This window comes from Heterodontus francisci, chromosome 12, assembly GCF_036365525.1.
Source record: "Heterodontus francisci isolate sHetFra1 chromosome 12, sHetFra1.hap1, whole genome shotgun sequence".
NCBI lineage: Eukaryota > Metazoa > Chordata > Chondrichthyes > Heterodontiformes > Heterodontidae > Heterodontus > Heterodontus francisci.
Window position 1 is genome coordinate 82,980,397 of NC_090382.1, and position 25,385 is coordinate 83,005,781.

The 25,385-nt window shown below is 43.4% G+C and overlaps 1 protein-coding gene across 10 annotated transcripts in view; it reads right to left on the reverse strand.

The window, feature by feature from the left end:
* LOC137375959 (rap guanine nucleotide exchange factor 6-like) overlaps positions 1–25,385 on the reverse strand; it is a 521,939-nt gene that overhangs the window by 391,688 nt on the left and 104,866 nt on the right. For 9 of the 10 annotated variants that reach the window (XM_068043752.1, XM_068043754.1, XM_068043748.1 and 6 more), the window contains exons 2-3: positions 5,339–5,409; positions 2,448–2,504 (exon numbers count right to left, since the gene is read on the reverse strand). In XM_068043752.1, the coding sequence (XP_067899853.1) occupies positions 2,448–2,504; positions 5,339–5,376 (95 nt within the window). In that variant the 5' untranslated portion in view covers positions 5,377–5,409. Of the gene's footprint in view, positions 1–2,447; positions 2,505–5,338; positions 5,410–21,734; positions 21,839–25,385 lie in introns of those variants that run through there. The other variant, XM_068043753.1, reaches the window with a different exon arrangement.

Consider the following 25,385-nt stretch of genomic DNA (forward strand, 5'->3'; position numbering starts at 1 on the left):
AGCTGATCATACTGAAAACTAAACATATCAAACCTTAAAGCATGAAAATTTGCATTAAGCTGGATGGAAGTATCAGGGTGGTCAGCACCTGTGATACCAAACAGCAACCCTGTAGTTCTAGATGACAATCCAAAAACATCATGTAAAAATTCAGGACTGGATGGGTGTAGGCCAGGAATCAGCTGATACTGAGTTGCTACATTACTGACAACTCTTAAAATCAGTAGATTCCGTAGTGCTGCACTGACAGCAGTTCACTGATGGACTTGTCCTTGCTGTTAATTTTATAACCATTCCTGCCTCAAGACCAGATAAAGATTTCGCCAAACAGGAGAAATCTTTCACAAATCACTACCCTAACTACACGCGGATGAGTAACTTACACTGAAAGCATTCTCCCCCGAACAGCCAACAAAATCCCAACTTAGTGATGCCATTGATTCTACAGCCAGTGGAAAAGTCCCTGGAATAATAAAGAGTGCCAAGCCTGCTATACTTTCAGCACTCTACGAACTGCTTTGCCTGTGCTGGGATGAGGGAGCAGTACCACAGGACATGCACGATGCCAATATCATCACCCCCTATAAGAACAAGGGTGACGACGGGGACTGCAACAACTACCGTGGATTCTCCCTGCTCAGCACAGTGGGGAAAGTCTTTGCTCGAGTCGCTTTAAACAGGCTCCAGAAGCTGGCTGAGCATGTCTACCCTGAGGCACAGTGTGGCTTTCGAGCAGAGAGATCCACCAATGACATGCTGTTCTCCCTTCGCCAGCGACAGGAGAAATGCCGAGAACAACAGATGCCCCTCTACGTTGCTTTCATTGATCTCACCAAAACCTTTGACCTCGTCAGCAGACGTGGTCTCTTCAGACTACTAGAAAAGATCGGATGTCCACCAAAGCTACTAAGTATCATCACCTCATTCCATGACAATATGAAAGGCACAATTCAACATTGCGACGCCTCATCAGACCCCTTTACTATCCTGAGTGGCATGAAACAGGGCTGTGTTCTCGCACCTACACTGTTTGGGATCTTCTTCTCCCTGCTGCTCTCACATGCGTTCAAGTCTTCAGAAGAAAGAATTTTCTTTCACACAAGATCAGATGGCAGGTTGTTCAACTTTGCCCGTCTAAGAGCGAGGACCAAAGTACGGAAAGTCCTCATCAGGGAACTCCTCTTTGCCGACGATGCTGCATTAATATCCCACACAGAAGAGCGTCTGCAGAGACTCATCGACAGGATTGCGGCAGCCTGCAAAGAATTTGGTCTAACCATCAGTTGCAAGAAAACGATCATGGGACAGGACATCAGAAATGCTCCATCCATCAATATCGGCGACCACGCTCTGGAAGTGGTTCGAGAGTTCACCTACCTCGGCTCAACTATCACCAGTAACCTGTCTCTCGATGCAGAAATCAACAAGTGCATGAGAAAGGCTTCCAATGCTATGTCCAGACTGGCCAAGAGAGTGTGGGAAAATGGCGCACTGACACAGAACGCAAAAGTCCGAGTGTATCAAGGCCTGTGTCCTCAGTACCTTGCTCTACGGCAGCGAGGCCTGGACAACGTATGTCAGCCAAGAGCGACGTCTCAATTCATTCCATCTTCGCTGCCTCCGGAGAATACTTGGCATCAGGTGGCAGGACCGTATCTCCAACACAGAAGTCCTCGAGGCAGCCAACATCCCCAGCATATACACCCTACTGAGCCAGCGGCGCTTGAGATGGCTTGGCCAGGTGAGCCACATGGAAGATGGCAGGATCCCCAAGGACACATTGTACAACGAGCTCGTCACTGGTATCAGACCCACCGGCCGTCCATGTCTCTGCTTTAAAGACGTCCGCAAACGCGACATGAAGTCCTGTGACACTGATCACAAGTCGTGGGAGTCAGTTGCCAGTGATCGCCAGAGCTGGCGGACAGCCATAAAGGCGGGGCTAAAGCGTGGCGAGTCAAAGAGACTTGGCAGTTGGCAGGAAAAAAGACAGAAGCGCAAGGGGAGAGCTAACTGTGTAACAGCCCCGACAACCAATTTTATCTGCATGGCCTGTGGAAGAGTTGTCACTCTAGAATTGGCCTTTATAGCCACTCCAAACCACTGACCACCTCCAGGCACCTACCCATTGTCTCTCGAGACAAGGAGGCCAAAGAGGAAGAGGAAGAAGATTCTCCCCCGTAAAACTGTAGTGCTCCTATTTCAGTGAATATTGAGTAAGTCAGTACATAACAGCAACAAAACTAGCGGATATCACTATAAGGCTAAGTAAAAATATTGTAACATGCAGGTAAACCGCGACAAGTCTATGTCAAACTGCCACTGTGAAAATCCTGCAGGAATATCAGCACAAGGAACCTTGTTGCAGTTTCAAAGTTTTGCATAATATTTTGACGTTTCAATTTAAAACTGACATGAAAACATTGAGTGGTGTTATGAATACTTACTAGAACAAGACTTCATTGGCATCGTGCTTTTCATAACGTACCGTCGTGCACATCAATCTGAAAGACAAGTATTCATGTAGCAAAGCTTTTAAAACAGAACTGACAAAAGCATTGCAACTAATTGATTATTTTTCAAACTCCTTTGTCAGGAAAACTAATTTTTTTTAAACATCAGAGTTGGGTTGGTAAATGATTTCAAATTAAATTCAACCAATAATAGGATGTTCTAAAAGGTTACTCAAGAACACAATTCCATTTTTCTGATATGACCTCCTTTTAACTCAACCGAGGATTTCCCCCCACTGTGGTTGACAGGGCCTTCAACCGTGTCCGGCCCATTCCCCGCACCTCTACCCTCACCCCTTCCCCTCCCTCCCAGAACCGTGACAGGGTTCCCCTTGTCCTCACTTTTCACCCCATCAGCCTCCATATCCAAAGGATCATCCTCCGCCATTTCCGCCACCTCCAGCGTGATACCACTACCAGTCGCATCTTCCCCTCCCTTCCCGTCAGCATTCCGAAGGGATCGTTCCCTCTGCGACACCCTGGTCCACTCCTCCATTACCCCCACCACCTCATCCCCGTCACATGGCACCTTCCCCTGCAATCGCAGGAGGTGTAAGACCTGCCCATTTACCTCCTCTCTCCTCACTATCCCAGGCCCCAAACACTCCTTTCAGGTGAAGCAGCGATTTACTTGTACTTCTTTCAATGTAGTATACTGTATTTGCTGCTCACAGTGTGGTCTCCTCTACATTGGGGAGACCAAGCGCAGACTGGGTGACCGCTTTGCGGAACATCTCCGCTCAGTCCGCAAGCAGGACCCCGAGCTTCCGGTTGCTTGCCATTTCAACACTCCCCCCTGCTCTCATGCTCACATCTCTGTCCTGGGATTGCTGCAGTGTTCCAGTGAACATCAACGCAAGCTCGAGGAACAGCATCTCATTTACCGATTAGACACACTACAGCCTGCCGGACTGAACATTGAGTTCAATAATTTCAGAGCATGACAGCCCCCCATTTTACTTTCATTTTTAGTCATTTTTTCTTCCTTTTTTTTTTAAACATTCTTTCTTTGCATTTATTTCATTTCATCTTAGTCTGTTCAGTTTGCTTACCCACTGTTTTTTTCAGGTTTGCACTTGCTGCTGTTCAATATTCAGTATATTAATACCTAATCTGTACTAATGCTTTGTCTTTCAACACACCATTAACATATTGTTTGCCTTTGCTCCGTGACCTTTTGGTCAGCTATGTGGCCTGGTCCAATCTAGACCTCCTTTGTTATCTCTCCCCACCCCCACCTCACTTGCTTATAACCTGTGACTTTTCTAATATTTGTCAGTTCCGAAGAAGGGTCACTGACCCGAAACGTTAACTCTGCTTCTCTTTTCACAGTTGCTGCCAGACCTGCTGAGTGGTTCCAGCATTTCTTGTTTTTGTTCCATTTTTCTCTTTATAGCAGCTCATTTCTACAGTTCAGAATTAGTAATCATAGGTGAAAGATGAATATCCAAGAACTGGAATTTTCAGTCTTCAAAGGGAAGAAAACAGTATAAGGCTAGCAAAAGTAATGCCATTCATTAAATAATCCAATTACACTGTTCCTGTTGCCCTCAAAGAGACATCAGATAGATTCTGGGCACCACAATCAAATCCACTTTTGGAATCCCCACTCCAGGCCCTCCAAAAAAGCCTTTGACCAGCATCATGCAAATCCCACGAATTGGGACTTTTGGATTTAAAAAAACCTTTGGGTTGTTACACAGCAGAGCTTTTTGATTGCAAGTCTGCTAAAAACTGGACACCACCAATTTCTGCAAAATAACTCCCACTTCTCTAAACCTTCTTCAGAGAATAGTGAAACTTAGAGGAAAAAAACAAATGAGAACAGAGCAATGAGCCACTAAGCTTATAGACCAGTATACTATGAGAAAGACAAGCACGAGTTTATGTCTATAGTTCATGAGATTTTAATGGAACTCTTTGATGCAGGATTGAGGGGAAAAAAGCTTAAAAATAAAAACAAAACAAGTTATTCAGTCTCTCCCAGCAGCTGTTACTAAATGCTGTGAGCAGATGTCTGGCAACTAGTCCCTCACTTTCCCACTGCACAGTGCGAATGGAGGAAAACAAAACAATCTAATGAGGGTGGTCACAAGTACATTAAGTTGATTAGCACAATACACTGAAAAATTTACTAAGAGAGTAAAGTTAATGAACACAAAAGCTAAACCCCCTGGATTTGACACTGATGGTACATTCATAAGTGAACTGTAAATAAAAGCCAGCCAGCCAGATCTGGACTCCAACCACCAATCAACCAGTTAGGGCCCACATTACCAGCTAGCCATACTCTGAACTTTTTAAACAAATGCCAACAAGCCCTGGACCTCTTCTTCCCTATTCACCAAAGACCTAGATTTCCTCAATGACCACCTCACACCGTTTCCTCAACCCACTGTCACTGAATGCCTTCACCAACACTTCTGTCACCTTCAGACTCAAATTACACCAACAGTTTCCTAGCCTCCAAGACACGTTTTTAAAAACTACCATCTGTCCAAATCCCTCACCCACATCAAGACCTATTTTCTTATTGGCTCTATCCAAGGCAACCTTTTGTCACACAACAGATTGATAGAATCTTCAGTTACACATCTTCCATGGCCTTACCCCTCCCCAACATTGCTACTTCCTTCAGCCCTTAATTCTTGGAACAGATCGACTAGTTCTCTCCTGATCTGACCTCTAATCTGTCGAACTAAGTGGGAGAGATTAGCACAAACTAAGAGTAAACCAAGGGGTAGAAAACTAAAGACAAATAGCCTATACACTTCACAAAAGAGTGTTATTTTAATAAATTGGATCATGTTCATGTAAACCCTTACCTGAGCTGGTGCTCCCTCAAATTAGACAGTACATCCATGCCATGGAGGTGAGAGTATATAATTTCTAAATCCTGTTAAAGAAAGAAAAAGCATATTCAGTTCCATTTCAAATTATATCACAACCTTATTTCAAAACATTCTTCCACTTTGAAGGAATTCAGTTCTGAACAGCATAATCATACAAAGGGCTTACATATTAACGTACAAAACAAATAACAGACTTACTGTACCATACCGCTAGTAAATTACCAGAAGGTCTAGCTATATTCTGTCCCGTTTAATAAATTTATTCAAGGTCGAAATATGATGGCTATGCACTTAGGCATTTGCAGCGAATTATCAACAAGCGTGCACTTCAAATTTCTGAACTCAGCCATCTTGCTTCGTGAAAGTGCCAAGTGAAGGCTTGCAAGGGGCTGAGGAACTAAAATAGAAAGAACTTATATATCTGGGGTATCATTTTCAGGTAAACTTGTTTAGTAAGGAACCACACAAATTTTGAAGGGCAAAGAAAGCAGCTCCTGGTGGTCCTATAGTTCTGATTGTACCCGTTATTCAGTCTTGGAGAGGGTCATGCAGTAGATGTAGTCTACGTGGGCTTCCAAAAGGCATGTGATAAAGTGCCACATAACAGGTTTGCGAGCAAAGTTAGAGTCCATGGAATAAAAGGATAGGAGCCATACGAATACAAAATTGGCTGAGTGACAGGAAACAGCAGTGATGAATGGTTGTTTTCAGATGGAGGAAGGTATATTGTGGGGCTCCCCCGGGGTCAGTGTTAGGACCCCTGTATATATCTATATTAATGACCTAGACTTGGGTATACAGAGCAGAATTTCAAAATTTTCAGATGACACAAAACCTGGAAGTACGTGAGCTGTGACGAGGATAGTGATGGACTTCAAGAGGACATAGACAGGCTGGTGGAATGCGAAGACAAGTGGCAGATGAAATTTAATACAGAGAAGCGTGAGGTTATTCATTTTGGTAGGAACAACAAGGAGAGGCAATATAAAATAACGGATACAGTTCTAAAGGCATGAAGGAGTAGAGGGACCTTGAGGTCTATGTGCACAAATCATTGAAGGTGGCAGGGCAGTTTGAGAAAGCAGTTAATGGAAGTATATGGGATCTTGGGCTTTATAAATAGGGGCATGAAGTAGTACAAAATAAAGGAAATTATAATAAACCTGAATAAAACACTGGTTTGGCCTCAACTAGAGCAGTGTGTCCAATTCTGGGCACAACGCTACAGGAAAGAAAGGATGGTTTCAAGAATGAGGAAATTCAGTTACGTGGATAATTGGAGAAGCTGGGGCTGTTCTCCTGAAGAGATTTGCAGGGGTACGAGAAAATGCAGGGGAGTGGGACTAGGCAAGCTGTCCTTACAGGAGCCAGCACAGATACGACAGGCCGTTTGGCCTCCTTCGTGCTCTAACCATTCTATTATTCTATGATTCTAAGGTCATCAGCCATTTCTGCAAGAGGCATTCCCTTGTCCCCTAGCAGACATTTCTGGATGGGTGCAAAACTAAAAGGGATGATGAACATGTCATGGCAGCAGTCAGTAAAACTGGCACACATTTGCATTAACCTTCTGCAGTGATCACACACCAGTTTTACACAGACAGAATGGAAGCCCATCCTGCTCACATTAAACTGCTTGCTCATTTTCTGGTGCCCTGATAGCTACAAGAGAGCTGTTGATTAAGCCTTGTACACACGGGAAGACAGGCACTGCTGTAAATCTCAGAGCTTTCTCATTCTGGCACGAGAGCTGATTGAGAAGGTAATGTACTGGTTTGCTCTGGCAAAAAGGGAGTTAGTGACTTCTCCTTCGAGAACCTTCAACAACTTTTCAGTAGAGGTATTCAAAGAACAAAGAACAGTACAGGAACAGGACATTCGGCCCTCCAAGCCTGCGCCGATCTTGATGCCTGTCGAAACTAAAACCTTCTGCACTATTGGGGACCTTATCCCTCTATTCCCATCCTATTCATGCATTTGTCAAGATGCCTCTTAAACGTCGCCATCGTACCTGCTTCCACCACCTCCCCCGGCAGCAAGTTCCAGGCACTCACCACTCTCTGTGTGAAGAACTTGCCTCGCACATCCCCTCTAAACTTTGTTCCTCACACCTTAAACCTATGTCCCCTAGTAACTGACTCTTCCACCCTGGGAAAAAGCTTCTGACTATCCACTCTGTCCATGCCACTCATAACTTTGTAAACCTCTATCATGTCGCCCCTCCACCTCCGTCATTCCAGTGAAAACAATCCGAGTTTATCCAATCTCTCCTCATAGCTAATGCCCTCCAGACCAGGCAACATCCTGGCAAACCTCTTCTGTACCCTCTCCAAAGCCTCCACATCCTTCTGGAAGTGTGGCGACCAGAATTGCACACAATATTCTAAGTGTGGCCTAACTAAAGTTCTGTACAGCTGCAGCATGACTTGCCAATTTTTATACTCTATGCCCCGACCGATGAAGGCAAGCATGCCGTATGCCTTCTTGACTACCTTATCCACCTGCATTGCCACTTTAAGTGACCTGTGGACCTGTACGCCCAGATCTCTCTGCCTGTCAATACTCCTAAAGGTTCTGCCATTTACTGTATACCTCCCACCTGCATTAGACCTTCCAAAATGCATTACCTCACATTTGTCCGGATTAGACTCCATCTGCCATTTCTCCGCCCAAGTCTCCAACCGATCTATATCCTGCTGTATCCTCTGACAATCCTCATCACTATCCGCAACTCCACCAACCTTTGTGTCGTCTGCAAACTTACTAATCAGACTAGCTACATTTTCCTCCAAATCATTTATATATACTACAAACAGCAAAGGTCCCAGCACTGATCCCTGCAGAACACCACTAGTCACAGCCCTCCATTCAGAAAAGTACCCTTCTACTGCTACCCTCTGTCTTCTATGACAGAGCCAGTTCTGTATCCATCTTGCCAGCTCACCTCTAATCCCATGTGACTTCACCTTTTGTACCAGTCTGCCATGAGGGACCTTGTCAGAGGCTTTACTGAAGTCCATATAGACAACATCCACTGCCCTTCCTTCATCAATCATTTTCGTCACTTCCTCAAAAAACTCAATCAAATTAGTGAGACACGACCTCCCCTTCATAAAACCATGCTGCCTCTCGCTAATGTTCGTTTGTTTCCAAATGGGAGTAAATCCTCTCTAATAATTTCCCTACCACTGACGTTAAGGCTCACCGGCCTATAATTTCCTGGATTATCCTTGCTACCCTTCTTAAACAAAGGAACAACATTGGCCATTCTCCAGTCCTCTGGGCCCTCACCTGTAGCCAATGAGGATGCAAAGATCTCTGTCAAGGCCCCAGCAATTTCTTCCCATGCCTCCCTCAGTATTCTGGGGTAGATCCCATCAGGCCCTGGGGACTTATCTACCTTAATGCTTTGCAAGACACCCAACACCTCCTCCTTTTTGATAATGAGATGACTGAGACTATCTACACTCCCTTCCCTCGGCTCATCATCCCCAAGTCCTGCTCTTTGGTGAATACTGATGCAAAGTACTCATTTAGTACCTCGCCCATTTCCTCTGGCTCCACACATAGATTCCCTTCTGTGTCCTCGAGTGGGCCAACCCTTTCCCTGGTTACCCTCTTGCTCTTTATATACGTATAAAAAGCCTTGGGATTTTCCTTAATCCTGTTTGCTAATAACTTTTCATGACCCCTTTTAGCCCTCCTGACTCCTTGCTTAAGTTCCTTCCTGCGGTCTTTATATTCCTCAAGGGATTCGGCTGTTCCTAGCCTTCCAGCACATACGAATGCTTCCTTTTTCTTTTTGACTAGGCTCACAATATCCTGCATTATCCAAGGTTCCCGAAACTTGCCAAACTATCCTTCTTCCTCACAGGAACATGCTCGTCCTGGATTCTAATCAACTGACGTTTGATTTACCCTCAAACAGTCGCCCCCAATCTAAATTCTTCAGTTCCTGCCTAATATTGTTATAATTACCCTTCCCCCAATTTAGCACCTTCACCCGAGGATTCCTCTTAGTGAAACAGTCCAATAGCTGATGAATAGTAGTTATCCATCTTAGCTTGGAGATTTCTTTCCTCTCCAATATTTGCTTTAAACTGGCTATGTCTATCCTCTGCCTTTTCTCATTTACGCTTTTTGTAGAATGTACATTATCCCACAGAGATTGATTATCAATGTAACATTCTATTGGTATTGCCCTTTCAGTCTCTTTCCTCATTACATTTCTTCCAAGATTTTGGACAAACAGAACGCCATGTCAACAGCATCAACGAGTGCAAGAGTTTCAGCGGCTAGTGTGTTCTTCACCACTCTCCTTAGCTTCCCATGCCAAAGGGCAACTTTTCCCCATTCTCTCCCACAACAAATATCATGAACCCTCATGCACGGGAAAATCCATGAACAAGGTTGGCATATGAGGCATCACGAAAAATGATTAATTACATACTTTTGGGATCACCCAAAGCTGGGAACTTCAGCATGAACTTCGGCATACATTTCTCTATTTTTAATTTTTTTAAAGTTTTGTTCGCCCTCAAGATGTCCTCAACCTTTGGATTTTTCATCACACGTTCTAGCACATCAAAACTTGCACCTGGTCTTGTCTGTGTGGCTAACCAATTGAGCTGTCCGACGAGACTCCTCAGCTGTTCTATTTCATCCTTAGAAACAGCCGCATCTTTCTGTCCAATTCCGGTGTGACCAATTGTGATGGGATTGCCATTTTCCAAATAAGGATGCTGATGTAAAATTACATCTGACTCACCCTGCTTTATCTCCAAACCCACATTTTTGAAAGCCCCAGAAGCTTGACTGCCAATGGTAAATTCTTTCCCAGTTCAATTAATAACATTCTTTTCAAACTCATTGGTGCCACCCCAGAAAAAAAATCAACATACATCAAAAAGATGCCCCAAAAATTTTCCATTAACGTGTCAATAAGACATTGCATGGTCCACCTTCAGTTGTGAACACCCTAACTGTAATATAACTGCCCTCACCGAAAAATATCACACCCGGGAAGCATCATTTAACCCATAAACAGGTTTATTCAACTTCCAGAGCTTCCTTTTTATGTCTGAAACTTTCTTTGGAGGCTGGAGAAACACTTCCCTCTGAAGCAGGGCACCCTGAAGGAAAGCTGCTTTAATATCTACCTCCAAGAATAGGTTGCTAAAATGGCCAAAAAGGTTTTCTAAATCACCTTTCCCACTGTGGGAGAGTCTACCCGGATACCTTCATCTCCCAAGCATTCCTCAAAACCTCTGGCCACCAACCTAGCCTTGGCCTGATAGGTCCCATCTAGTAGGGCCTTTATTGTACAGATCCATCTGTGTGATACAGCAGGTTGGCCTCTATCCGCAACCTCTGAATATATCCCAAATTCTGCCCAACTTTCTAACTTTCTTAGTTTGGCCTCTCTGATCGTCCTATCTTCGAATCTATTAGCGACTACAAATACCTCTCGATCATGGGGACCTCTGCTTCTGTTCTTTTTCCAAGAAGGCTCTGCACTATCCATGCTACAATGTCGCCTCATCAGGCTGCGGCCTCTTCTCTCTTGTTGAGGTCTCTCTGGACTACCCCTATCAGAATGTCTGCTAGAAGTCCTTTCCACTTTACGCGATCTTTTCCTCCTCCTAGACGTATCGCCTGAATCATTACTCGGACTTTAGCTACGCTTTCCTTGTTCTCCACCCATGAACTCTCTTTCGCCAATCCATTGTCTTCACTTCTTGTCCCTCTTCTTAGACTTTTAATCAATTTTTGTATTTGCCCGTAGACTTCCCCGCTTGTCCAACTATCATAGCCTCCCTCCAGTTATCTGACTCTTCTGGCCAGTACATCATTCGGGAACCTACTTTAGGCAAACGATCCCAGCATGGGATTGCTTTATCTTGTTCTTCATGATCAGTACATGTATCGGTATCTATTTCTTGAGCACTCAGATCCTGCCCCTCTGGCTCAAAAGCGCAGAATTCATAGGTATACCATGTACAAGGTGCCCCATGATCATCACCTTCTCCCACGTTCTGTGTCTGAAAATTCATAACACAACCCTATTACTCGTGAAGAATGTGCTTTTATGGTCTGATTCCCATGTTGCATTAGTCCAGTTTTCCTGTCATGTCCTATAATTTTTCCTGGACCTCTTCATTCCCTATGCCCTTCTCTCTTATAATAAACAAGTTCGCTAAAACTAAAGTCTTCCCCAGACTGTCTTATGCGATGTCTTAATGCTCTGAATTTTTTCTGATGCTTCAGCTTTGATAGACACTTTCCTGCAAGCATGTAGCGCATTTAGGTGAGCGGAGAAAATAGAGTTAATAGTGGTTCCCTCGCAGGCTGGAGGATCGTCACACAGTATGGAAAGCAATTTTGGAATACGGCCATATACCAATTGGTATGGGCTATACCCCCGCTACCCCCACCCGCCCCATCATTTGTAAAGATTTTTTTGCATGTACTGCCCATACCAAAGCTATTTGCAGCTTGCAATCTGGTTGATCTGCCAGTATCTTGTGTAACATTTCATCAACTATTGCATGATTTCTTTCCCACAAGCCATTGCTGAATGGGCTTTCTGCAGCAGTGTTCATAACTACAATATTCAAGTTCTCACACATGTCCCTAAACTCGTCATTTGCAAATTCCCCTCCGTTATCTGTTAGAAATTTTGATGGAGTCCCAAGGCCCATGCCAACCCACTTTTCCATAACTTTATCCAATATCATCCATTTGTCCTTGTTGTTAATTACTGTAAATATGCTGCACCTAGTTTCCATAACTACAAAATGAAACAGATAAATACTTCGATCCTTGTCCCATATTTTCAGGTCCATAGCCACCACTTCATTAAATTCCCGGGCTAATGGGACACTTACAACCGGGCACTGTGGTGTCTTCCGATATTTAAATATATATGTCACATTGAGATGGGATCTGTTCAACAAGGGATTCACAACTTTATCCACATCTCTGGCATCCTTCAGCAGTAGTTCTAATTTTTGCGATGAAGGATGGGCAAATTGTCTGTGCAACTTCCAGATAATTCTCTTCTGGTTAGCCAGACTCTTGTCTTTAGAGGTCAATAATACCTCTTGAACTTCTCAGCGAGAAACACTCTGTTTCCTCAACGAAATACAATAATATCCTGATCCAGCGAACTGTAAATTTACCACTTTACCAAAGACAAATGCTTTGTTATTCTCCATGTCCAATCTCATTTGGCTTTTTTTCATCAAAGACTTACTTAACAATAACAGTCTGTCATTCTGAACCATAACAGTGCCAATGAAATGACGCCTTTCTGCTATTTCATACAGGAGGACCACTCTCTTTAAAGACGTTAATGTATTATCACCCCAGAGCCTAAAGCAGGTAGCGCTTTCATATTCTTTAACTTTACTTATATCTGCCTTGTCTAGGGTTTCCAAGTAACAGTTTAGCCAATCAACCCCACACACTGTTGAGGTACAGCCGCTAATACCGCACAACTGAATAAATGGGCAACCAAGATGCTCATGGCCCGCCTGCAGCGTGACTCAGCCATTTCGCCTTGAAAGCCGCCAGGAGCTTTGCTTTTGTTAGAAAACGAAATTACTTTCTTTCCCCACCCGAAGAGGTCAAAGTTAATCCTCTGCTACCATGATCCATTCACCAAAATCAGGAAGCAGGAGACAGTCTGTGATCCACAACTGTTTTATTCTCAATCCACAGTTCAGTACAAATACAAGTTTCCACTCTTCCCATCTGGGTTAACTACCTGTCCAGAAGTAAATCCCCTGACTGGGGAAAAACCCAGCCCTTAAATACAAGCTGCAATGAGCATCAGCTTCTCTCTATTAACTCTGAAGTAAGTTCTGGTTAAAGGGACCAGCATTTTCAACATCGTCAATCCCTAGAGCAGCAAACAACAGGTGCACCTGAGATAGGCTGCATACATCAGCAATAGTGTTTGCCTAGTGAAGTGCAGCATCGTGATGGCGCGCTCCTCACATATCCGAGAAATCGACTCTATAGACCCTGTGGGCTGCATAAGGCCATCTATGAGCAGCTCCCCTCACCCAGCTGGGTTCCAACAGCCCCACCTGTTGCTTATCCTGGTGTTGAAACTGCTTCTGCTCCTCTTCCTGATTGCTTCATTCCTTGGATAAACGAGCAAAGATAACACCATGATAAACAGGGGGGAATAATCATAAAGGAGCAAACTCCAAGCTCAGAACTGCTCGTAAATCTACTAATCCTTGCAGCATACAGATTCCTAATGACCCATGTGCCTACAGATGAGGGTCCTTTTAAACGCTGTTTTCAGGCAGTCAGTCAGTCAGTGAAGCCAATCCTGCAAGGTTTTCCTCGGCTTGTTTGCTGTCCGAACCAATTAAAGGTGCTTTGCGTTCCTAAAGACATCATACCACCAAACATGGATTTATTAATATGAGGCACACATCTATTTATGGCACGATGTTAAGTCGATTTTCGCTCTTTTAACCATATATCCACCCCATTACTGCCAGGCAATTTGGGTTAAAATTGGAGCACTAATTTCAACCCTCTTTATAATGTCAAATAACATTTGGCTCATTGAGCCTACCCATTCTAATGGTGCGCACGACGTATGCCAATATGGAGCCTACAAGCTTATTTAAATCTTGTTTAAGAAAGTTCCACTCACTTCCCAAAAAGTAAGCAAGCAAGCAAAACTCAGAACATCAATTCACATATCTTCAGCCAGTTCAGGTGGAAACAACAGGCGTCTAATATGGTGCTTTTTGTAGGTTGAGGATGGCTTCCATCTCCTTTTGTTTGGGGTCTGTATGTGAGGAGGTGGTGTCTTACCTTCCTATACTTTAAAATAACAAAAAGCAGTGATACAGTGGAGCTCCAATCACATAACAACAGGACTCGGATTTAAAACCATCACCTTCCATACACAAAGTTATTGATTTCAGGCAAGCAGAACTAGGAGCTTCTCCAAAGGCGAGAGGTGGTTTGGCCCAGTCCGTTCTCATACAGACCTAAGCAAGTAGTTCAATAACCATTACAGCAATCACTACCTTGACTCAAAGCAGCACAAGGTAGTCATCGAAGAGAGAATTCCTCCAGGGTACCTTATCTTCAGATTCAAAAACTGTAACAGTTATTTGTTTCAGCAGGTTTCTAGAACACTGAGAAAATCTAGCCATACACAAAAATCACAATCATATCAGAGAAGATACAAAAAAAATTGCTAAGAGATATACACAGGTTGTTAGCATAACCTTGTCATTATCTCTAGACTTGACTATACCAATGCTTTCCTGGCTAGCCTCCCAAACTCCACCCTCATGAACTTCAGTTTATTTAAAACTCTAATATACCTGTATCCGATCTCACACCAAGTCCCATTTGCCCATCACCCATCTTTACTGACCGACATGGAGAAGTGAGCGCCAAACACCTCCAATTTAAAATTCTCATCCTTGTGCTTAAATCCCTTCATGAAATTGCTCCTCCTTGCTCTAATCTCCCACTCTGGCCGATGCATTCCCCCACATCAATGGCTGTGCTTTCATCTGCCTATGGCCCAAGCACTAGATTTCCCTCCTTAAACCTTTCCCTCCTCATACTCCTCCTTTAAGACCCTCATTAAAAATCACCTCAACCCCCGATATCCCCTCCTTTGGCTCATTGCCCATTTTGTGGATGAAATGGCTTTGGACATTTTTCTATGTTAGAGGTGCTATATAAAAATATAATGTTGTTCTTTCATTAGATATGTATTAAGAAGAAAATACAATCCAGGTGGACCTTTAACATGATCACAATTTCTAAGAGGAGAAAGTAGCATGTTGTTCATGCTAACTTGCTAAGCAACTATTTTGTGGGCAGAAAATCAAACCTCACTGTCTGCAGATGCTCTCTCCCCGACAACAGATTAAGTAATTACAGTATAGTACACAGGTTACCAGTCTATCTTCCACAGTAAAACTCTCAAATTTTAAAACAGCCGATGTTTTACGATTCAGCCATGGCACTTATCAAAAACAAAAAGAATGATACTGCAGTCACTCATTCATAGTGCAGTTCTGGAATTGAGTATTATAAGTAGGCTCATTTTAACTGTTCATATTTATCACTCAGCCACTCCCTCCACCGTCAGTCCCAATCTAAAGTACTATACAAGACACAAAAGGTTAATTAACACTAAATTGGTTTCTAAGTTTTTACTGAGGCATACATATAACAGGAAACTCACAAACATTCAACACCCACCAACCCCCCAAACACACACAGACACACATGTCCAAGACACCATGGCACATAAAACAGATTAGTGGCTGCTAAATACTTTCAGACAGCTGTAACCAAACAATATTCCATTCATTAAAGAACACATTTCTAAAAGCAAAATCAAGTCTAGGGCAGGAACAAAATGCTGAACCCACTCAGTATGTGATGTATTCATATAACAGATGGGTTTCCTGCTCTAACCCTAACAAGTGTGTATGCAGTATTAAACTAATGGACACTCCCCATCTTCCCTTCTTTACAGAACACAAACTATGTCACTTGTTCAAGACTGGACAAAACTCAAAAGCACTGCGTGACTGATTATGAATCGTGAAAACCACACATGGAGAGAATCTGCCCTGACACAATAAATATCTCCAAAGGTGAAGCTCACTGATGAGTGAACTGTGGTCACTGACTAAGTACAGAGATTTTATTTTTGATCACGACTGCTCATAAGTTGAAGCTTCACTTACAGAAGATTTATGAGTGAACAAAAATTCATGGAAAATGAGTCCAAAAAAAAAATCAGTTGAAAGAGGTTTGTGATGGATTTCCAGTGGAATGTTGTTTAATGTTTGCTTCCATTGGTAATTTCCCCCACTCAAGTGTTAGAAAACAAAACTGCAAAGCATCAGTAACAAAACAAATGACTAATCTTGGCATGCACTTGCACCGACTAACCTTATAAGCATTTCTGACCCGAAGCAGGGTTTCCACTTCAGATATCTTTTAATAAAACTGCCCTGACATAACAACCAAATGCGAACAGTTTCCAACTGATATGGCTGCAGACAATAATTGACAGAAATAGACAGCCAGTCTCTACAGCTATATTTTCACTACAACAGTAGCATTGGCACAAAGTCATTTCACTTTGCACAGACGGTAAAGAAGTAGTATGAATACAGAGTTAGAGACAACATAACTGCAGTCCAGCAAAGGGAGACTCATTCCTCCAGAGAGCTAGAAATACACAACAAATGAAACCAACCTAAATGATAATCATTCATTTAGTTTCAAGAATGTTACCTACTATGAGGTATCGCACTCAAAAATAAATGCAGTTTTACGTTTAAATGGATTTAACTGCTTCAGCTTATTGACCATAAATCTAACTGCTATTTTCTAGAAGACAACAACTGTTACATGTGCAGATGTTGGTGGAGAGAATAAGACAGCAGATGGGGGATAAGGGTTGGGGGGGGGGGGGGGGGGGGGGGAAGAGAGAGAGAGAGAGAGAAAAAGAAAGAGAGAGAAAAAGAAAGAGAGAGAGAAAAAGAAAGAGAGAGAGAATAAGAAAGAGAGAGAGAATAAGAAAGAGAGAGAGAATAAGAAAGAGAGAGAGAATAAGAAAGAGAGAGAGAGAAAGAAAGAGAGAGAGAGAAAGAAAGAGAGAGAGAGAAAGAAAGAAAGAGAGAGAGAGAAAGAAAGAGAGAGAGAGAAAGAAAGAGAGAGAGAGAAAGAAAGAGAGAGAGAAAAAGAAAGAGAGAGAGAAAAAGAAAGAGAGAGAGAGGGAAAGAGAGAGAGAGGGAAAGAGAGAGGGAAAGAGAGAGGGAAAGAGAGAGGGAAAGAGAGAGGGAAAGAGAGAGGGAAAGAGAGAGGGAAAGAGAGAGGGAAAGAGAGAGGGAAAGAGAGAGGGAAAGAGAGAGGTAAAGAGAGAAAAAAAGAGAGAAAACGAGAGAGAGAGAAAAAAGAAGAGAAAAAAGAGAGAGAAAAAAGAGAAAAAGAGAAAGAGAGAGCGCAAATGATGAGAGAAAGAAGAGAATGAGAGGATGATGAGAGGGAGTGGATGAAACGAGGGGAATGACAAGAGAGAGAAAATGAAGAAAGGGAAAAACATAAAAAATGCTGAGAAGCAGTACTGAGAGGGAGGACAGGAGAGAGAGAAAGAATATAGACAATGGAAGAAATAAAGGTAGAAGAGAAAGAGTCCAAAAGGAGGAGGAAGAGAAGGAACAAAATAATGAACATTCTGTTTACTATGTGAGCTATATAAACCAAAGTGCTTTTGACCAGATGTGCAGTAATGTACAAGATGTAAATACTGTTAGCCAAAATGTAAAGCCATGCTCATTTGAATTCACAGGAAGCACTGAGAAATTAATTGCTCGTAATACTGTTCATATGACTGGGAGCACAGCCATTCATACTGACTATGAAACAGGTGTCATTTATTCACGTCAGCTTTGAACAGCAGCAGTACTCTCTATTCTGAGTCAGGAGGTCATGGGTTCAAGTCCCACTCCAGAGACTCAAGCACATAATCTAAGTTGACACTTCAGTTGATGTCTTTTGAATGACATGGCCCCTGTGCCCTCTCAACTGAACATAAAAGATCCCATGGTACTATTTGAAGAGCAGGGGGATTCTCCTGTAGGCCCAGCCAGCATTTATCCATCATTCAACCCACCAAAACAGATTATCTGGTCATCTTCATTTACAGTACTGGCTGTGGCCAAATTGGCTGCAGTGTTTCTCTACATCAGTGACAAGTCGCTTCAAAAAGTGAAGTTGTGAAAGACGCAATGTAAATCCAAATTCTTTCATCCATTTCAAAACATTAAGAATTTACAAGCCAGGCATTTAATTACCTCAACTACTCTGAGGGGAGGTGGTGGGGTAGTTGTACAGTCACTGAACTAGTAACCCAGATACTCAGGGTATTTCTCGGGGGGCATGGGTTCGAACCCCACCACAGCAGAAGGTGGAATCTGAATTCAATTATTAAATCTAGAATTAAAAGTTAGTCAAATGATGGCCATGACACCATCGTCGATTGTTGTAAAAACACATCTGGTTCACTAATATCCTTGAGGGAAGGACATCTGCTGTCCTTACTTGGTCTGGCCTACATGTGACTCCAGACCCAGAGCAATGTGGCTGAATCTGAAATGGCCTAGCAAGCCACTCAGCTGTATCTAACCACTACGGAGTGAATGAAACTGGACAGACCACCAGGCATTGACCTAGGCAGCTGAAACGACAACTGCAAACCCAGCCCGGTCGACCCTCCTCACTAACATCTGGAGGCATGCCCCAAAGTTGGAAGAGTTGTCCCACAGACTAGTCAAGCAATAGCCTGACATAGTCATACTCACCGAATCATACCTTACAGACAATGCCATCACCATCCCCAGGTATGTCCTGTCACATCGGCAGGACAGACCCAGCAGAGGTGGCGGCAAAGTGGTATACAGTCAGGAGGGAATTGCCCTGGGAGTCCTCAACATCAAGTCCGGACCCCATGAAGTCTCATAGCATCAGGTCAAACGTGGCAAGGAAACTTCCTGCTGATTACCATCTACCGCTCTCCCTCAGCTGATGAATCAGTACTCCTCCATGTTGATCACCACTTGGCAAAAGCACTGAGGATGGCAAAGGCACAGAATGTACTCGGGTGTACTCAATGTCCATCACCAAGAGTGGCTCAGTAACACCACTACTGGTCGAGTCCTAAAGGACATAATTGCTAGGCTGGGTCTGCGGCAGATGGTGAAGGAACCCAACAAGAGGGAAAAACATACTTGACCTCGTTCTCGCCAATCTGCCTGCCGCAGATGCATTTGTCCATGACAGAATTGATAGGAGTGACCACCACACATTCTTTGCGGAGACAAAGTCCCGCCTTCACATTGAGGATACTGTCCATCGTGTTGTGTGGCACTACCACTGTGATAAATGGGATTGATTTCGAACAGATCTAGCAAAGCAAACCTGGACATCCATGAGGCGCTGTGGGCCATCAGCAGCAGAACAGTACTTAACCACAATCTGTAATCCCGTGGCCTGGCATATTCCCCCACTTTACCATTACCATCAAGCCAGGGGACCAACCCTGGTTCAATGAAGAGTGCAGGACGGATGCCAGGAGCAGCACCAGGCGCTCCTCAAAATGAGGTATCAACCTGGTGAAGCTGCAACCCAGGACTACTTGCGTGCCAAACTGCGTAAGCAGCATACGATAGACAGAGCTAAGCAATCCCATAACCACTGCATCAGAGTTCAGCTCTACAGTCCTGCCACGTCCAGCCATGAACGGTGGTGGACAATTAAACAACTAACTGGAGGAGGTGGCTCCACTAATATTCCCATCCTCAATGATGGGGGAGCTCAGCACATCAGTGCGAAAGATAAGGCTGAAGATTTGCAACAATCTTCAGCCAGAAGTGCCGAGTTGATGATCCATCTCGGCCTCCTCCTGAAGTCCCCAGCATTACACATGCCAGACTTCAGCCAATTTGATTCACTCCATGTGATATCAAGAAATGACTGAAGGCACAGGATACTGAAAAGGCTATGGGCCCTGACAATATTCCAGCAATAGTACTGAAGACCTGTGCTCCAGAACTTGCCGTGCCCCTTGCCTAGCTGTTCCAGTACAGCTACAACACTGGCATCTACCCGGCAATGTGGAAAATTGCCCAGGTACGTCCTGTAAACAAAAAGCAGGACAAGTCCAACCTGGCCAATTACCGCCACATCAGTCTACTCTCAACCATCAGTATAGTGATGGAAAGTGTCATCGACAGCGCTATCAAGCAGCACTTGCTGAGCAATAACCTGCTCAGTGACACTCAGTTTCGGTTCCGCCAGGGCCACTCAGTTCCTGACCTCATGACAGCCTCGGTTCAAACATGGACAAAAGAGCTGAACTCAAGAGGTGAGGTGAGAGTGACTGCCCTTCACATCAAGGCAGCATTTGACCGAGTATGGCATCAAGGAGCCCTGGCAAAACTGAAATCAATAGGAATCGGGGGAAAACTCTTTGCTGGTTGGAGTCATACCTAGCACAAAGGAAGATGGTTGCGGTTGTTGGAGGTCAATCATCTGAGCTCCAGGACATCACTGCAGGAGTTCCTCAGGGTAGTGTCCTAGGCCCAACCATCTTCAGCTGCTTCCTCAATGACCTTCCTTCAATCACAAGATCAGAAGTGGGGATGTTCGCTCATGATTGCACAATGTTCGGCACCATTCACAACTCCTCAGATACTGAAGCAGTCTGTGTAGAAATGCAGCAAGACCTGGACAATATCCAGGATTGGGCTGATAAGTGGAAAGTAACATTCGCGCCACACAAGTGCCAGGCAATGACCATCTCCAACAAGAGAGAATCTAAACATCTCCCCTCGACATTCAATGGCATTACGATCGCTGAATCCCATCAACATCCTAGGGGCTACCATTGACCAGAAACTGAGCTGGAGTAACCATATAAATACCGTGACTACAAGAGCAGGTCAGAGGCTCAGAATCCTGTGCTGAGCAACTCACCTCCTGACTCCCCAAAGCCTGTCCATCATCTACAAGGCACAAGTCAGGAGTGCGATGGAATACTCTCCACTTGCCCGGATGGATGCAGCTCCAACAACACTCAAGAAGTTCAGCACCATCCAGGACAAAGCAGCCCGCTTGATTGGCACACCATCAACAAACATTCACTCCCTCCACCACAGACGCACAGTGGCAGCAGTGTGTATCATCTACAAGATGCACTGCAGCAATGCACCAAGATTCCTTCGACAGCACCTTCCAAACCTGCGACCTCTACCAACTAGAATGACAAGGGCAGCAGATGCATGGGAACACCACCACCTGCAAGTTCCCATCCAAGTCACACACCATCCTGACTTGGAACTATATCACCGCTCCTTCGCTGTTGCTGGGTCAAAATCCTGGAACTCCCTTCCTAACAGCACTGTGGGTGTCCCTACCCAACATGGACGACCGCGGTTCAAGAAGGCAGCTCACCACCACCTTCTCAAGGGCAATTAGCGATGGGCAATAAATGCTGGCCATAGCCAGCGATGCCCACATCCCATGAATGAATTTAAAAAAAGGATAACTCTACTTACAGGTGAGCAAATTACCACCACAAAGAAAATAAGCAGACTTTGTTCTTTGCTACATCACATAGCAAAAAAAATGGGCAACATAAGAACTCCATGAGTTTTGAAACAACCGAGGATGGACATGAAAAAATCTAGGAGGTTTAAGTAGACACAACATTCAATATTCATCTGGATTCAAAGAAACTAGTAGAATCTCTCTCAGCCAAAGCTTCAAAACAATAAGAACTTTCAAAATTACTAACCTTTGCTGAAGATTGCTGATCTTAAATGGACAGGTACTTGTGAATCACCGATAAATTTTCATACCAAATTTTCCTTTCTTCAATTACTTTTGTCCTCTTTTGCCATTATTCTGTAATTTTCTTTTCACAGTCCAATCACTGTGGAGCAGCAATCAAAGTAAGTAATATGCTGAACTATACAGTACCAAACAGTAGAATGCAAGTTGAAAGAAGTCATGCCGAAACAGTGTAGTGCTCTGGCAAGACCACACCTCGAGTACTTTGTCCAGTTGATGTCGCCAAAGCACAAAGAAGATATTCAATTGCTGTGAGGAGCCATAAGACTGACACTCAGCAATGGAGAACTGAGTTGTGAAGAAAGATGGGAGAAACTTGGATTTTTCAGCCTTGAAAGGAGACAACTGATAGGTGATCTTAGAGGTATATAAAATAGTTAATGGTACAGATAATGGCAGGTCTGTAATGATGCCTCAAACTAAACTCAAACCAATAAATTACAAATTTAGAACTGGTGACAGGAAGCTCTTCAGAAAGAATAATTAACAAATGAAATGGCGGAGAATGAAGTGGATGCAAAAGTCCTGGAACTATTTAAGAAGCTGCTGGATATCATGATGGGAGGGAGTGTCAGATTTTTCTGGATAGATGAGCGAGGAGGGGTAGAACTGCCTTTCTCAGCTGCATCTGCCTTGCAATTTTCAACTTTCTTCAAATGACCCATCAAATACAGGCACAGTACTATAATCGGGATACACCAGCTTGATAAACCAGTTCCTTGATCAACCCCAAATGTGCAGTGTAGCAGCTTCTCATTCCCTCAGCACAGGTTGAAGCCAAGACGGTAATTATTTGAAACAGAATGCTTTCCAGAACGTTCAAAGCTAGCACTGGCAGCCATCTGGGAGCACATTCTGCCACCTCAGCCATAGAAAACAGAATTACTTAACTGAAAATAAAAATTACAAGTACAAAATGAAGTTCAGAAAGCTAAACTCTCTCTTGCACAGTTGCAAGTCTACAATAAGATTGTCCACTAATTATTTTCACTGAACAACGGAATCTGGCACAGGACATATCAACAGATGCAAGAACAAAAAAAATCTTCACCCTCAATTCATACACAGTAGTGTATACAGGGCACTAACTGAATGTGTTAAATGGAGGCTGCACTCAAATGAGAAGCACCCTCTTTAAAATGTATTTAAGTTGCAAACCACAAACCTGCAAGCGCTTACCCATTGTCTCCCGAGACAAGGAGGCCAAAGAAGAAGAAAGAAGAAAGTTGCAAAACAAAGTGCAGCCAAAGACAGCTATAAACAGGACAAACATGGGAGTTGGATAAATATTTTTAGAAATATAAACTTAAATAGTTATGGGAAAGAGGCAGAGAAATGGAACCAAGTAGGTATCTCTTTGAGCCAGCACATGCACACTGAGCCAAATTCCCTTGTGTGCTATAAAATTCCATGACTGTATGTCAGGGGTCAGTATCTGTCTCACAAAAAGGAATTCTGCTAGAAATATCATAAATCATAAACCTTAATTTACCATAAAGGACAACGTACCACTGACCAGGTTACTGCAGTTTCTTTTTCCTGCAAGCATGAAATATCCCAAACACCCTTAACTAATGTACTTCAAGGGTACACAAGTAAAAGAGCACCTTAATTCTGCATCACTGCTGATATCCTGTATCCTTTGATGCTAAAGTTTAACAAATGTTTCTAGACACTTATGCACAAAGCATAAGTGAACTTTTCAAAACCATACTGCAACAGCATTTTGTCGAACATTGCAGAGATTTGAAATTTTATTCATTCTAAAAAGCTTGGCCTTAGTTATTCTTTGCCATGAACAGAAGCACACTTGCCCCACTTGAACATGAGTTTACTCATTAAGTGAATCCTGGAATGTCATTAGTTGCTGTTGACTGCAGACAAGGTGGCCAGGGAACAAATGCAAACATCTATGCTGCACATTAATTAATTCAAAGTGATTCTTGACAACGCAGGCCGGCGGGTACGTCATCCGACTGCACCAACCTGCACACATGCGCAAACAGGCTCCTGCTCTCTGCGCGTGCGCTGCATTCTGCATTGCCAGGACCGGTTGGCGCATGCGCGGATGATGTCATCACCAAAATTGCCAGGACTGGTACATGCATGTGTACAGACTGGTACAGATGACGTCATCGCATAACGCGGGAGAGAGCGCAAGTGGGGTGTGGAGGAGAGAGCGGGGGGGGGGGGATTGTGTGCTGCCATGTGCTTACGTTGCCTTTATGTGATTACTTGAGCAGCACCATCTTTAGTCCTGGCAGTTGCCTGAACGTCACTGACTGACGTTTTCGTTGAACAGGCTGCATTTGCCAGTGCAGCGCCACCTAGTAGCTGCATTATCAGCAAACACAGCCCAATTAATTATAGACTTCCCAGCCTCACGGCCACACCACCTCCACCGCCTCCCAATAGGGGAGAATTAATGGATAAGTAAAGCTTAGTTAACTCAATGAAAAGCATCTCATATTTATCGGGAGAGAGTAACGCAGATCCACAGATGACACTTCCTCTGCCACACATACGAATTAGGAGCAGGAGTAGGCACAAAGCACATGCTCACTCTTGCTCCAACTGTTCCAACACATCGCATGATATAATATCCCAACACCACCCCCAACAATAATCTGGGTGTGAAGGCAGAGAGAAGGGGGAAGGAAATTAACCAATGGTATGTTTTGAAAATGTAATTATCTTGAAAACCCACGACACCTTTAAGAACTATTCACCTGAAAAACAGGAACCAATGTCTTGATTTTTAGAAAAAAGTAGAAAGTCAGCTTCCATTCTGAAAAAGAAAGCTTCAATCAAAATAAAATACTTAGCTCTATTCTTGTCCTTTAGCTGGCTTTCCTTTTCCTGCTCTGGCACAGATCTATTGTGTTCATTAGAATATCAAATATTGAAATAATTGGTGTCAATTTGTTAAGTTTTAGTCAGAGGGAAATAAATCAAACAGACTGAACATAAGTAATGTCATAATTTAAACTTCATGTAAAATGTAGCCAGTCCAAGCAAAGGGAAACCACTAACCTTTCAATAACTCAAAGAACAATCAAAACAGGATGAGGTTTACCATCATTTCTATTTAACTATAATGTAGTTCTCATCAAAAATATGCAGGATGAAAATTAAAATCCTTTTTTCTGCTTCATATTTTCACTTCTGCTCTCCAAAAAGTGAAGTGCATTTCCATAGGTGCCATTCTCCTTCAGGCCCTCGCCCTACATATGCAAGTCTGAACAATGTCTGCAGGCTACTAAAGCATGGGGATTGCACAAGCATTCCCAATTGCATCCTTACCCAATCTCCACAAACTTATTCTGCACCATTAGTCACTGAATTATGATCAGGAGAGGGCATCCAGGTGAATTTCTTTTCCCCTCCCAAAGCTAACTTTAGCATCACCACTGCTGCCTAGTTAATAATGTCTAACAACAGAGGTCAGGGGTTGAACTTGAGACATTCCTGCTATGTTTTTCTTAGCAAATAAATATACCTCATGATATGATACTAAGTCAGAGAAAAAGCATTATTCTCTGACAATTTAAACGGGTGGATTTAAAGGAATGAAAGGCTTTCTCTGAATAGCAGC